The sequence below is a fragment of the Artemia sp. Qi Xiang Cuo genome, chromosome 16 (assembly GCF_049724085.1).
Source record: "Artemia sp. Qi Xiang Cuo chromosome 16, ASM4972408v1, whole genome shotgun sequence".
NCBI lineage: Eukaryota > Metazoa > Arthropoda > Branchiopoda > Anostraca > Artemiidae > Artemia > Artemia sp. Qi Xiang Cuo.
Window position 1 is genome coordinate 37747009 of NC_142809.1, and position 16789 is coordinate 37763797.

The following is a 16789-nucleotide window of genomic DNA, read 5'->3' on the forward strand; positions in this document are numbered from 1 at the left end:
TTGTCAGGTAGAACTATCTCCGCAGATTCCCTTTCCCACTTTTCGTCTGAAGTTGAGTTTGGTGTTCCTAAAGGTTCTGTTCTTGGACCGTTTTTGTTTTTGATTTATGTTAATGACCTTATAGTTGCGGTTATGAATCAAAAACCTACAGATTGGTGACGCCTATGTCATCCTAAATCTTTCAATGGTAAAAAAAAAATCCATCGTTTTCGCAGGATGTGGACACTCTCGTTGCTTTCGCTGATGACAGTACCATTGGTACTGTAGTAGGAACTGAGTCTGAGATGCTTCCCAAATTAGTTGACTCTTTTGAGAGAGTCGTTCTTTGGTTTGATGCAAATTGCCTTGCCCTAAATGTTGCTAAGTCAAGTTTTTTAATTTTTGCATCATATTGGACTAATTAATATGAAGATCTCAAGGAGTCTTGGAATTTTGAGGAAGCTAAAACAGATTTTCCCTGGATCAGTTTTAAAAATTTTGTTCCATTGCTTAGTTCAGTCCTACGTTTCTCATTTCCCTACAATGTGGATCTCAACTTTCTCTCTTTTTTTAAACCACTTTCTAAGTTTTATGATAGGGCAAGAAGGCTAATACAGGAAAGAAATTATTCTACATCCAACCCACCAAACGCATTAAATCATTTGCAGTCTCTCTACACTCTTTCTTGCGCGTGTTTCACTTTTCATCAAATTCATGGTGATGTTCCCACAGCCCTTCAAACTACTCCTTCTTTCGTCACTGATAGGTCTTCGCATCATCTTCGCAATTCAAGGAATATTAATATTCTATTTACTCCATCGGTGAGGTTTGACTTCCATTAACTGCTTGTCCTGTCCTTTGGAATAGCCTACCCGAGTCAGCTCAAGAATGTCACTCGTTTGGTACTTTCAAAAGAATCTTAAGAAAATCTTTTAATGTCTTGATTTTTCATGTTTAAATATATTTTTGTTAATTTTTACTATTTGTTAATTTTTATTATTATTTGGGGGGTGACACTAGCCTGGGTTGGAAACATTTGTTGTGAGGGGTTTTGAGTTTGTATAATATTTTTTTCTGTGGTTTGGTTTCAAATATATATTTGCAATTTGGTTTTATTTTATTGGATTGTCCTACATCCTTTTTTTCGGGGGGGGGGGGGGGTCTCACAAAATCGCTTTTTGTTTGGGTCTTTTAATTATTGTTTTTTCTCTTCTTTGTTTTGTTTTGTGTGTGTGTGTGTTGAGTCTTTGAAAGGTTGAAATGCAATGCATTATATTGAGAATACTTGTATTTGTTTCATTTTTGTTTCTCCCTTTTTTTTTCCTGGCCGTAGAGCCTTACGGGGGAGTTTATATTGAAGTGTATTTTGTTGTGTTTATTAATCGAATAAATTGATTGATTGACTATCAATGAGGAGGTAAAATTTCACCCGGAATCTTAATAAATTTATTGTTTTTGATTTACCAATATATATATATATATATATATATATATATATATATATATATATATATATATATATATATATATATATATATATATATATATATATATATATATATATATATATATATATATATATATATATATATATATATATATATATATATATATATATATATATATATATATATATAAGTTCGGCACCAAACAGAATCTTATTCTAATAAGACTTTAAATCTCTTCACTGAATCTTCAAATATGTTTACGTTCTTAGTTATTTATTCAATCTATTCTAGTCATTTTTCGGCGGGCGTTTCTTCGGTTGTTGGCAACACTGCCCATTTTTCAAAACAGTATGCATACAGACTAAAATAGGCTGCGAAAATTGACATAAGCCTCTAAAAGGTCATCAACAAAGACATTTTTTAGATGAAGATTTCCATTCAACTCCATATTTTCTCAGCAGGCAATTCAAAACCTCTGCATGTTCGAAAAAACACTCTTGATAAGTATAAACAATGAATAAGCTACTTGTCTGTTCTTCAACACCTGTAAGCTTTCAAAAATGTTGACAGGGATATTTCTCGTAAATGGAACAGGTGCCACAATACTTTGGGACACACACATAAATCTCTTTACAGGTAATTCAAGCAAGCCCCACTTTCCAACTGGATGAAATGAAATTAAATTTCTTGAGCTCAAAAATACATCCGTAAAAGTTAATTTAGCCTTTTCAATTTTACTTTTCCATTTAAAAATTTGTAATGCACCAAGGTAATAATATTTTCTTCGGAAACTTTATCTGGTAAAACTAAAAATCAATGACCAATTAAATGAACAATGCTTCAAGTCGTGATGGATTAAACTGAACTAACTTTCAACTTAAAAGCACACACTTCTTAATAAATTTCTGCGAAGTACTAAGTTAATTATCAAATTTCGATGTCTTTTCTTACTAATTAATCATTCTGAGCATAAGTGCCCACAGATTTTATCCTAACATGGGAATTAGATAATTCTTCCGGATGTTAGAAGCGGTCAAAAGACGATTAAGTTATATTTTCTATAACAGTGCCTCAAAACGGGAAGGGTTCTTTTGGACTAATGTAAGGGAGGACCCCCCACCCATGTTCTGTGGGCATATTCCTAAAAGACAAAAGACTTTTCTATTCTAGGACGAAGTAAATCGACCCCTCAACTTTTTCCCTCTTAAGCAAACCAAGCGTAGAAATTGCGTTTCGGTAATTTCGATGAAACAATCTATCGTAGCCAGTTGAGGTGTGCCTTAGTTGATAAGTAATTTTGAATCGTTTCTAATTAAGGAATGACTTTTCTATTAAGGATGAAAGCCAACTGGTCTCTTGGCTTTAATAATATGGAAAAGCACTAGAAGGCGTCAATAAAATAAGAAGCAAAGAAATCGCTGTTTATGGTTAAGAAACTTAACATCCTTAAATTCCTAGTGCATTGGCGTACGTTTGGACCTACAATCTTCTCCGCTAAAAGCCTTTGATGTTTGAATTCAAAACAAAATAAATAAATAACAATTTGTTTTTCAACATAATAACAATAGATAAATACAAACAACGGTTTTGGGGGACCCGAGAGACGTACATGATCCTAAACACCGCGGGAGTGCATTCCATGCCCCAGCACACGGTATTTTAGGGGGGTTTCAATCTAGCTGACGGTGTCATGGGTACATGGATCATAGTCGTCAGGTCTCAGGCACAGGGGACGCTAGGTCTTACTCTTTTCTGTGGTACGATAGTTTCTGCTCGTTTTAAGTTTAACCTGGCTATCTATTGCAGTTTCTGTTCATTTTGGGTCCCATTCATTCAGTGGTGATTTATATTAGTTTACCATATTATATCGACAACACTCAAGAAGTCAAGTTAGGTTAATCATAATGATATATACCAAAGTATGATGAAAATATAATACTTTAGCAACAAAATTATGGAAACTACAACAGAGAATTATGGAACGCAGGTCAAGCAGAACGCATTATATTGAATAGCTAACCTAACTAACTCTCTATATTAAATATTTAATGAAAATATACCTGCATAGTAGTTTATCTCACCCAGGCTAAACTGATTATCCCCAAGTGTACTGAGAGAAATCAGTTTTGCAATAGATCAAGAACGAAGTGTCGTGGGCATAATACGTAGCCTAAGTACCTTTCGCTTTATTCCTGCTCATCTTTGGTTTTAGGAAAAAGTTTTTTTAAGATTAGCGTCTAATAAAGGTTGCGTGTTCAAACAGTAAGTTTTCGATATTAGTGAGAATAATTTTTTGACTAATCACGGGACCGGGCCTTCAAAATATTTGGAAGAAAATAAGGCTTGATAATGTGTAAAGTGATGACACTGAGAGTATTTGCAGCGAACCAAGATTAAGCAAGTTCCAAACAGCACTATTATATGTCACTATTATATATGTCATAATTTATTATTGAGATGACAAAGATGCTATTTAATTAGAATTTTCTCAAAAAAAATTCTAATAGGTCACCTTTCCAGATTAACCAACCTTTGGTGTTAGCTAGATCTTGCTCTAGAGACAAAGCGAGCCTCTATGGAGGCAGATTCAACTAATTTCAAAAATCAGCCTTAGCTGAATCTTGATGACTGTGAAATACTAATATCAATAGAAATTACTTAACACGTGGATAGCATGACAAGTCAAGCAAGGACCCTTGGAGCAAACACCAGCTTAACTTCTTTCCAAGTCAGATTATAGTAACATGGAAATAGCATGTGAACAAGGGAAATTGAAAACAGGAAAATACAAAGGATGGATTAAGGAGGTTTAGTTCACTACATTGTCCTTGTTTTCATGGTAGGTTTAGGGAGCAACGCCTATCCGCGTGTTAAACAAAACAAATGAACAGTAAAAATTAAACAAAGATTTTAGTTTATATGATAAACAGCATAGAAACGAAGAACATTTTTGACATTCAAAAACAACCACAATATGAATTAGTTTAACTCTTTTTCTTCTTTTACAGCATAAAATTTCCAAATCGTGTCAACCTCATCCCAACTTGGCACATTCTTCACACTGATCTTATCACAATGAATTATCTTGTGCGCTATTTTGACTGTATTTGTTTAATTGTCTATATATTTTATAAAAAGTGATATTTAGAAAATCAGGGCAAATATCAAGCACAAAATGCATCTATAATAACACAGAAGTTATGAACAAAGGAAATGTAAAAAAGGTAAAATGGAATCAATGAATCCCCTGCTTTTCCCGACTATCATTAGCATATGCTGACAATAAACAAACAAAATTTCCAAAGCATTACAGTGAATGGCGCAAGTTAGATATTTCTGGAGATAAAATCACGATCCTCAACTATTTTTAAAGAATGACGAGGGTCAAATTCAGCCCTACAAATATCAGCTCTGTTTATCAAGTCAGATCAAACTTTCAAACAGTGCATTTTATAAATAGACAACTTTGTGTTCTCTGGAAAAGAAAAAGATGCAAAATTAAACTTACAGAGGTCTGGTTAAAGAGCAAGTGAACCAAGGCGGTATCCTTGGAAAAATGTTGTTGAGAAAATTAAACCTACCGAGGTCTGGTGAAAGGGCAGGTGAACCAAGGCTGTATCCTTTGAAAAAGGTTGTTGAAAAAATTAAACTTACAGAGATCTGGTGAAAAGGCAGGTAAACCAAGGCTGTGTCTTTGGAAAAAGGCTGTTGAGAAAATTAAACTTACCGAGGTCTGGTGAAAGGGCAGGTGAACCAAGGTTGTATCCATGGAAAAAGGCTGTTGAGGAAATGAAACTTACAGAGGTCTGGTGAAAGGGCAGGTGAACCAAGGCTGTATCCTTGGGAAAAGGCTGTTGAGAAAATTAAACTTACAGAGGTCTGAATAAAGGGCAGGTGAACCAAGGCTGTATCCTTGGAAAAAGGTTGTTGAGAAAATTAAACTTACAGAGGTCTGGTGAAAGGGCAGGTGAACCAAGGCTGTATTCTTGGAAAAAGGCTGTTGATAAAATTAAACTTACAGAGGTCTGGTGAAAGGGCAGGTGAACCAAGGCTGTATATTTGGAAAAAGACAGTTGAGAAAATTAAACTTACCGAGGTCTGGTGAAAGGGCAGGTGAACCATGGTTGTATCCTTGGAAAAAGGATGTTGAGGAAAATACACTTACATAGGTCTGGTGAAAGGGCAAGTGAACCAAGGCTGTGTCCTTGGAAAAGGGCTGTTGAGAAAATTAAACTTACAGAGGTCTGGTGAAAGGGCAGGTGAACCCAGGCTGTATCTTTGGAAAAAGGCTGTTGAGGAAATTAAACTTACAAAGGTCTGGTGAAAGGGCAGGTGAACCAAGGCTGTATCCTTGGAAAGGGGCTGTTGAGAAAATCTTGTAGAACCTTTTAAACGCTTTTAAGAGTGCCCGTGCGACCTGAACTCCATTAATCGATAACAATATCTTACTAAGTATTAAACAACCAAGTTTTAAATATGGCTTAGAAAAAAGAGGGAGGGAAAATTCAAGAGTACCATGTCCTCAAAGGTCCAAGAATAAGTGATAAACCTCCTCAGCACTGTATAGATAACTAATAAACAGAGGGAAATAATTACCTCCATAAACAGGGATATGAGGAATCTCTAAGATAATTGTGGCATAGAAAAACACTTCCTGAATTTTATAACTACTGTTCAGCAGATCGTCTCCACTCTTTTTCCAAAAGTCAAACTGTGTACAACTTTGGATTAATACATTTATATTTCTATACTTTTATGCTTATTCAATGGTCACCAGTGGTGGTTCTGGCCTCTCTAGTGCCCAGAGTACTATCTTGATTAGCCCCCCCCCCCCTGTGTCTCCCAAAATTTGTCAGGCCAAATTTTAACAGTTTTCATTTATTAACAAAAATTTTCACTTATTCCAATCTGACTTTTCTTACTTCATATGGGAAAAGATATTGGAAAAATAAAAACTTCAGGTTCAAGTTGCTTGTACTTACTGCTAACTCTACCCTCTACTTTATTTTAATAAAAATTCTCTTCAAAAATTACAAAATGATAATAACTGTAAGATTATATAAAATTTTGTACCCCTAAAATTTGTGCATCCAGGGCCAGTGCCCCCCCCGCCAGTCCAAACGTATGTAGCCAGTTATATTTATCTAACACAATCATTTATTTATCCAGTGCAATGTCCAAAGGAAGACCCAAAAAACGAATATTTGCGCTTGCAGTTAATGACGATGATGTGGAAGCAACACCTAAACTATCAAACGTGATAAGATGTGAAAATCGACAACCTGGACTATCAGTTACGGCAACACCAATATGGGCAACTAAAGAAAAGGCCATTGCTAAAGTGTCTGAAGGAATCAAAATCCAAAAACGTGTCAAAAATGAAAATGGACAGCAAAGACACGCGCGGTTAGAAGATATGCGAAAACGACAACTAGAGCATATAAAAATGAAAAAGAAGAGCAAAGATACACGCGGTTAGGAATATAAACTAAAACGAGAATTAGAGCGTACGAACGATGAAAATGAACAGCAAAGATATGGTTTCGCAGTCGAAAATGATAGTGATGATGATTGGGTTTGGGATTTTGACATGGTATAGGTAATCAATACTTATCAGGCCTTTGTTAAAAAATCAAAGGTTCAATGATATGTGTTTCATAATGACAAAAGACAAGCTGGATCATCAGTCGCGACAACACCAATACGGGCAGCTAAAGACAAGGCCATTGCTAAAGTATCTGAAGTAATCAAAATATGAAAACATATCAAAAATGAAAATGATCAGCAAAGACACGGGCGGTTAGAAGATATGGAAAAACGACAATTAGAGCGAATGAAAAATGAAAATGAACAGCAAAATTATGGGTGGTTAAAAGATATACAAAAACGACAATTAGAGCGTATGAAAAATGAAAATGAACAGCAAAGATAGTTTCACAGTCAGACAGGCCGTGGCAAAAGTCAACGTTCAAAATATTATAAAACCTCCAAAACTTGGTACTGCATCAGCCATGGTAAAAAAAACAAAGGTTCGGCGTTATGTTTTTCATAATGACACAAGACAAGCCGAGGCAAAAGAAGCAACTTCTAAAGATCCACAGATACAAGGAAAAGAAAGTTTTCTACAGTTAAATGTACCAAAAAGGACAAGAAATGGAGAGACATGCAACGCCTGACAGACAAGATGAGAAGAGATACAAGCATTGCAGTGGCCAGGGAGTTGTATCATTAGAAAGAGATGTACAGAGACAATTGGCAGCCCAAGAAAGAAGAAGGGTAACCCAGCCAACACAAATAGCACCTGTCTTTCCAGAAGATCTTCAATTAATCCGGGTTCCAGCGGTAGTTATATTAAAAGTTATACTAAAGAACGAACTCTTGTTTATACTAACTTGTATAGGCAACTTTACATAAAGGATTAATAACGCTTAATATAATCCGGGTTTACAGCAGTAGCAAGCAACCTAGTAAGAATTGTATAAAGGATCGGTATAGTTACTTATAAATACGGATTATTTAAGTTTCATCGGTATTATGGCTGTAGATATAGCTGAAACCTAGCAAAGAACAAACCATGGCCGATATCCATGTTGCAGCGGTAGCTAGCAACCTAATAAAAGACGATCACGTCCCGTAATATAGACCGAAATAGCCTATAACTACTAAAATTAGAGTCAGATCATCAAAAATGAAGTACTTTATCTATTATTACATTATTAGAATGTTTTAATTCAAACTAGAAAAAATGCCTGAAAAATTTAAAATTAGTTTTTTTTTTGTTAGATAAAATCCAAGGATTTTATTTTTGCAAATGACGTCATGTAGTAAAAATTGCAATAACGTCAATACACTTGTCACACTTATGAGGAAAAATTGAAGGTTTTCAATTTTAATGTTTAATTCAAACTAGAAAAATTCCTGAAAATTAAAAAATTAGTGTGTTTTTTCTCAGATAAAATCCACTTGCTACATGATTAAACTTGCAGGTTTGAACGCAACCAGTTATATAATGTCAGTAGGATGGTCCAGAAAAAAAAATAATTTGTAATTGTTACAAATGATGGTTGAAGCTTAGTAGAGATCGTTGTTAGAAAAACATTCATTACCGAATTTCTTTTATTACAAGTATAAACAATGTATTTTTAAGACATGAAAAAAAGTTGAAAAAATTTTTAAGTTCAGTTCAGAATCGCTGAACAATACTTCAAAAACATGCTTTAATACCCGCTAGACCAATTATTAATGCTTTAATAACCGCTAGACAATAGTTCAAAAACATGCTTTAATAATCAAATATCTTTGAAAAGATTCAGTTAATCCGGGTTCCAGCGGTAGTTATATTAAAAGTTATACTAAAGAACGAACTCTTGTTTATACTAACTTGTATAGGCAACTTTACATAAAGGATTAATAACGCTTAATATAATCCGGGTTTACAGCAGTAGCAAGCAACCTAGTAAGAATTGTATAAAGGATCGGTATAGTTACTTATAAATACGGATTATTTAAGTTTCATCGGTATTATGGCTGTAGATATAGCTGAAACCTAGCAAAGAACAAACCATGGCCGATACCCATGTTGCAGCGGTAGCTAGCAACCTAATAAAAGACGATCACGTCCCGTAATATAGACCGAAATAGCCTATAACTACTAAAATTAGAGTCAGATCATCAAAAATGAAGTACGTTATCTATTATTACATTATTAGAATGTTTTAATTCAAACTAGAAATATGCCTGAAAATTTAAAATTAGTTTTTTTTTTGTTAGATAAAATCCAAGGATTTTATTTTTGCAAATGACGTCATGTAGTAAAAATTGCAATAACGTCAATACACTTGACACACTTGTGTGGAAAAATTGAGGGTTTCAATTTTAATGCTTAATTCAAACTAGAAAAATGCCTGAAAATTTTAAAATTAGTATGTTTATTGTTAGATAAAATCCACTCGCTACGTGATTAAGCTTACAGGTTTGACCGCAACCATTTATATAATGTCAGTAGGATGGTCCAGAAAAAAATAATAATTTGTAATTGTTACAAATGATGGTTGAAGCTTAGTAGAGATCGTTGTTAGAAAAACATTCATTACCGAATTTCTTTTATTACAAGTATAAACAATGTATTTTTAAGACATGAAAAAAAGTTGAAAAAATTTTTAAGTTCAGTTCAGAATTGCTAAACAATAGTTCAAAAGCATGCTTTAATACCCACTAGACCAATTATTGATGCTTTAATAGTCGCTAGACAATAGTTCAAAACAAGCTTTAATAATCAAAGATCTTTGAAAAGACTCCAGTATGAAAAGACAGTATGAAATATATATATATATATATATATATATATATATATATATATATATATATATATATATATATATATATATATATATATATATATATATATATATATATATATATATATATATATATATATATATATATATATATATATATATATATATATATATATATATATATATATATATATATATATTCTACTGTGGTGGTCCATTCTACTGTGGCGGTTCCTCCTTATCTAACAAAAAAATCAATAATATCAACAGGAAAGCCTATTCTTTTTTATTTTAACCCGATCTGCATTTCAACATTAATGTTGTTATACAATTTATAACACTGAAAGAGAAATTGACACAAGAATTCTGAAAATGTTAATTTTTTAGAGGATTCTTACAAGAATAAACTCGCAAAACCTCTGAAAGTTCATTCATTTTGCTCACACTTTCATCTACGGTGGTTATCTCATCAGCATAATCCAAGTCCAGGAGAGTTTTCCCTGCCCATTTGATTCCGTGGTCTACCATCGCCTTTCCTGTGCTCCTTAAGACAAAGTCCATCAAAATAATCCATATAAAGGGGGATAGAACACAACCCTGCTTAACTCCTGATTTAATACAAAAGCAGCCGCTCAAACCTCCTCAAAACCAAACCTTCTTTCCTACCTTATCTGAAGCACTGTTATTCTCCTACATAGCACTAATCACTTTAACGTATTTCTCTGGTATATCCTACAAGGATAAGACCTTTGCTAAAGCTCTTCTATCAATAGAATCGAACGCTTGCTTATAATCTATAAAACTGAGGACCAATGGTGTTTGACAACTCTGGCACTTCTGAATTATTAACCTAAGAGTGAAAATTTGGTCGACGCATCCTCTACCTTTTCTAAAACCGCACTGTTTTTCTCTTAAAACTTTGCCTACAGCCTCTCCCAGTGTCAAAAGTATCATATTACTAAGTAATTTGCTACCTACAGAGATCAGACTAATGCCTCGATAATTACCATAGTCACTCTTATCACCTTTTTTATACAGTGGTTTAATTAAGGTTTTCTTTAGGTACTTCCCCTCTTTCAAAATCATATTAATAATATTCAGAAACTTATATCTGACCTCAAAGCCACTATATTTAAGAAACACATTTACTAAAGTATCAGCACCTAGAGCCTTATCATTTTTTAATCCTTTCAGAGCTTCCAGTAATTCTTCCTCACAAAACAAATCTTCCTTCACTTCCAAGGCATCTCAAACTTTTCATTTTCCTCTATATCTTTTCCTGCAGCTCTATCTCGGTTTAGCACATTCTCAAAATGTTCTGCCCGTCTATCTGTAACTCTTTCCTTATATCTAATTGTGGCCCCGTTCCTATCTTTAACTGAGACAAGCCCGGATTGACTACTCTCTCTCTCAATTTATTAACTTGCCAGTAGAATATTTTACTATTAAGCCGTCTAGTTGCAACCTCCAAATCTTCGGCAACTTTATCTAATATTTTCACCAATATTACTTTTTAAAAAGGCTTTTCCATCAATATTGCTAGCTACAGCTCCAGAGCAAATAGCTTGAGAAGCATAACTGTATATTTTGGAGCGTAAAATTTGCTATTGAATTAAAATCACAAGAGACAAAGAGCGACGCAAGATGAACTAAATGAACTCCGCAGCAGTTCCTTGCGATATTCAATTTCTTTTAAGGGGTCTGTAAAAAAAAAATGCCTGAGAAACATGGCTCTATATTCAAGAGCTTAAAATCCAATACTGACTCAATATATATATATAGCTTGAAATTTCTCAATATGGGTTTTCTCAGAACCTTGGGTTTCTACGAAATGAATAGAAACGTTCCACAAGCGAGAATGATTGGTCTGTGGTCAGAGCCATTCCTAGGGTTGGTGGTGCCCGGGGAAAGAATAGTTACAGCGCCCCCCGCCCGACTCAAATATAAGCAAAAAAGACAAATAAAAGTGACAAATTTGATGAAAGTAGGCAATCTCCCGGAAACCTCCCCCCCCCCCAGCTGCAGCACCTAGGTAGCTGACCCCCTCCTAGGAACGGCTCTGTCAGTGGTAAACCAAGATAAAACCAAATCATCTAGGTTTTTCTGCTAAAAACGAAAGACGTATTATGTGTATGGGAGTTATTTGCGATATTTAGTTCATTTTTCAGGCTTCCGCCAGGCTAAGGTCAAGAAATGCTACACTAAAGTATATCATTAAAAAAGAGGCATGGGTATATTCGGGACATAGGAGACAGAGTCAGGAGGACAAAACCGTGTCCGATGGACACAAAGAGCATAATCCCAAGTTAAATACTAATTGAGGCTCAGCAAAACAATAGCTTCAGCCATCACACCATGGAGAGGCATCACTTTTTTAGTTACCGCCTTTCGGTTTTGGAACACACAATCTTGGCAATCTGTCGCCAAGAAGTTAAAAAACAAAAGAAAAAAAAAATTAAATTACAAAAAGGGTTTTCACTTCTCTTTTTTTTCAAACCTACAGTGAAAAATCCGGGACATTACACATAAAAATATTCGGTCCACTTTTTAGAGAAGGTATATTATTAAAATCCTAAAGGACACCCTAGATGGTTAATCATTTTGATCAAAAGATTCCGTCAATCAATTGATTTGATTTAAGGATGGCCCCAGGAAAGCACAGAGCCTGGGGTCCTTCAACTAGCAGTGCCCAAAAAAGTAGGATCTCAGCCCCCCCCTCCTGTTGTGTTATTCGAGACAAATCAAATTGGGTTCGGGCAAATAAAAATATGTTCACCAAATCTTAACCCCTCTCTTTAGCAGCATTTGTAGCCCCCAATACATCAGAGAAATTGTTGGGGGCACTCATGGCTACACGCTATATTTCTTCAGCCCTTGAACTTTTTCCCCCTTAACTTCGTTTTTTCTCTCGTAAAATTCTGGTATCAATTTTTATTATACGTTAACCCCTCACCTGAACAATGAATCTCGGTTCTTCCATCATTTAATCCGAAAAAGCAGCTCACAAGTTCACATTATTCATCAACTTCACCACTGGACGTGTCATATTTTATTTAGTGTCGTTAATAATCCTTTAGCTGCTCATAGTGTCGAGCTGGTCAAGTTTTTTTCATTTCAAGATTTGTTGACATGTGAAACAAGATGACGAGGAAAGAGATTCAAAGAAACTTGAGACAAACCTGAAAAGCAACAGAAAAGTGGTTAGGATCCCGTTAACGACACTCATGCAGAACGGAAAATTATAACTTGCATACGAAAATCTGCGAAACGGCATTGCGACAAAGGACTACGATTAGTAAATTCCAACTAATTAGTAAATTCTATTTACTAATTAGTAAATTAGTAAATACCAATACAATTAGTAAATTCTTCATTATTTGGAGACAAGGATATTTAAATGGTGACAAAGTCGACACAAATAGAACAAAATCAGTTTTATAGTCAAGTATGTGCACCATGAGGGGCTTCCTACTTTCAACAACCGTGTACGGCAAGTGGCATTCGTCACATGTGGCGGAAATGTGCAACTCATGACAAGATGTGTGATATGCGTGACACAAAGAGGCGCTGGGTATCAGATTTATATTACGAGTGGCAATCCAGGATATATACTTGGTGTTGGAAAGTGGACAAGCCCTCGGTACACTGGCACTGCTACATAAGTTGGTGGCATCTATAATACCGCTGGGTGTCATCGATTCCGTTAAATGGAATCGATTTATTAATATTCATTATGGACAAATGCACAAATGATTGTGCATTAAAATGAGGGTAGACAGTTTTTAACAATGTCTTCCAAGACAGAATACACTCCCCATTACTATACTCTCTGGGATATTCATCTCATTGAACCATCAGAGGGTTTGTTTTTTCATTTCCTGAAAATGTGGCTAGTAGGGCAAGCAATGTGGCTACTAGGCAAAGAGCCTGTCGGAGCGCAAACATAAGTAAAAACACACACACATAAACGTAGCGTATACAGTTTCGTAAGGAAGGAATAATTAATAGTTTACCTATTCCCCAAAACGCAAAATTTCAAGTCCATATCCCCTTCCGGGGAAGAACACAGAAACCTCCTCAAAACACTCCCTTATTATAACTTTGCCTTCGTATCAGGTGTATATTATCCATAAAAAGACGATCAATACACTAATAAAGACAAAGAATAAAGAAATATCAAGACATGTCAATATGTTATGGTCAATTTCTTAAACTAAAAATAAAACTCTCAAATAAGCAAGCATCATAAAAAAAAAAAGCGAAACTCATTCATAGAGAAAGCTATTTGTAGCTAATGCCCAAGCGGTGTGCTGTGAATGAGCTTTTTGCGCTTGATCACTTTTGTTAATATTTCTGTCCTTCATTAAGATGAAGTTTGACACGAAAAACTCGTAAAATACCTACAACAAGTACTTGGCAAAATTTAAATAAGCCTTCCTATTTGAGCATACACACAAGAGAAGTAATTTAGGCATTTTAAAAATAATTTATAATAATAAATAAATAAATTTATATAATAAATAATAAGCCTTCCTATTTGAGCATACACACAAGAGAAGTAATTTAGGCATTTTAAAAATAATTTATAATAATAAATAAATAAATTTATATAATAAATAATAAGCCTTCATATTTGAGCATACACACAAGAGAAGTAATTTAGGCATTTTAAAAATAATTTCGAAATTGTAAGAGTAAAATAGAAATCTAGTGGCTAAGCAAACGACTAGTCAAAAATTAAATGATAATCTTATGATAATAGAATGCCAAATCTTTTGACCTTTATTTCAGGTTTCTGAAACTAAGTAATCCCATATTTATTCTCCTTTTTTATTCCCGATGATGTCATCCTGCTAGGTGTGCGACCGCTCGTACAAGAATTTCAACTTATTGACGACGCGGGCATTTCCTCTACAATACACCCTCATTATCTAACCCAAGCAGTGCAAATTATTCTTTTACTATTAGTAAACTGAGTTCTTTTAGTATTAGTAAACACATACATGAGACCTTTATCAATACAAAAATAGGAAAAAAACTAAAAACTTAGCTTAAACATAAGAAAAAATGCAAGTGAATATTGCAAACTGACCGTCTGAAAGGGAGGAGTAACAGCTAAATTCTTAAAGAAATTAGAAAGTTCATCTTAATAGCCTTAGGGCTACAAAAGATAGTTCAGTTTAAAGGTTATTTTTATGTATGCATAAAAAAAGCTACTGAAGGCAGAATTGAAGGGTGCGAAAGGGGGAACTGAAATATGTCAAGGTGATGATGGAGCGATGATTTGACGAGAATAAGAATAGAATCTAACCAAAACAGAATGACAAAAGCCCGTATTCTTCCACTCCAAGAAAAACAAAGACACAAATCCTACACCTGCAAAAAAAAAAAAAATCAAAGAAAAATGGTAAGGTGATGAGGGCCGGCTGGTTGACAGGCCTAGGCCGCCTTCTTCATTTTTATCACCCTGAATACCAGACCACCGATCAAGAATTTTGTTTCGAAACACTCACGAGAGATATTGTTTCTTTTGGACTAGGATCCACCATCGTGCACTTGACGTCTTCTCCAATGCATAAATAAACACACTCGAGCAAAGTTTCTTTTCACAAGGAAAAGAAAAATGCAAAAATATCCAGGATTTAAACGATCAAAAAATAGAAAATATAAACAAAAGTTTTGTCAAATCACAAAAGAGCTTCACAAGTTTATTCTAAGATTTGCTGTCAGCCTACAATTGGAACTGGTAATCGGAACATACATAGGAAGGAAATGGTTCTGTCCCCTGAACTGTAAGATTTTAACATTTTCCGAGGGCGCACCCACTTCTCGCCACTTGATGTCCACTTCCCGCCAAGTGTTTTAACGGTGAAATTTCATTTTAATTTAAAACCAAATTACAAAACATCATATCAACAGACCTGCCACGTGAAAATCTATTTAATATACCACACAGTATCGTCATGCTTGACACCGTTTCCGCTAGGCTTGGAGCAATTTCTACCACGACTGTCACGCGCCACCAGGTATATATGGTTTCTAAAAGTGGTTACCCCCTCAGCCCTTTCAGTTTTAGATTTTTTATACTTACGTATTATCCCGAGCCCACTCAAGAATTTTGATCTGTATGAGCTGAGAAAAACCGGTTTGTCTGTCTGCAGTAGGTTATAAGTAGCCTAGTCTCATTTAGACAAACTACGGTACAGGTATATTTTAATTAAATGTTTAATATATACAGGTGATCGGGTTAGGTCAGATATTTAACATAATGCGTTCTGCGCGGCTTACTTTCCATAATTGTCTTTTCTGTTTCCATAGTTTTGTTAATAAAGTATTATATTTGCATCATATTTTGATATATTTCATTAGGATTAACCTAACTTCAGTTTTTTGTATTTTTTCTTTGTTTATTTCTTATTCACCGTAAATGTGTCCCTTTTTTAGCTCCTCCTACCCAAAAATGAATTCGTATGTACGAGTCCGTTATGGATTATATAATTTGCCTGTTTTCATCGGTGTTTGAACGCTAGATCAGCTTCTATTTGATTACCTCATATCTAATCGATTTTGTTTTTCTTGTCTATTTTATAAACAAATGTACACACGTTGAATTATTTCCAATAGCGATTTTTATTTGTTACAGTTCTCATTGCTTAAAACTGTTAATAAGCAAGTGAAAACTACGGTAAAACAAGGATTTCGTATTTGCAACAGACGTATTATATCCTTGATTTTCAGACATCTAACAAGTTCTTGTTTTTTATAATTGACACCTCAGTGTGTTCCAGTCACAAATGGTAAAATGAAAACAGACCCTAGTTTAGAGGGGTCCAAACATAGATAGATTTAGTTCGAAGTTGCAGTTGATAGTTAAGAGTTGGTTTCAAGAGGTGAGACAGATTCGAAACAAGACAGATTGGTTTTAAGGCTCAGAAAATAGACTTGTATTGTTACGAGTTTTCTGAAAAATCTACTAGGGAGACGGCTTCATTGGACAGATATCCGGTACTTGTGCATTATGCGGGCATCGCTATTTACTGTATTAAAGAAACCAGTCAAACTACT

At 34.6% G+C, this 16789-nt stretch overlaps 1 protein-coding gene across 2 annotated transcripts in view; it reads right to left on the minus strand.

Moving 5' to 3' along the window:
* The window catches only part of LOC148942872 (unconventional myosin-IXb-like), a 251047-nt gene that overhangs the window by 205623 nt on the left and 28635 nt on the right, over positions 1–16789 (minus strand). For both annotated transcript variants that reach the window (XM_089102722.1, XM_089102721.1), the window contains exon 2: positions 12678–12903. In XM_089102722.1, coding sequence (XP_088958848.1) covers positions 12678–12707 — 30 coding nt within the window. In that variant the 5' untranslated portion in view covers positions 12708–12903. The remainder of the gene's footprint in view (positions 1–12677; positions 12904–16789) is intronic.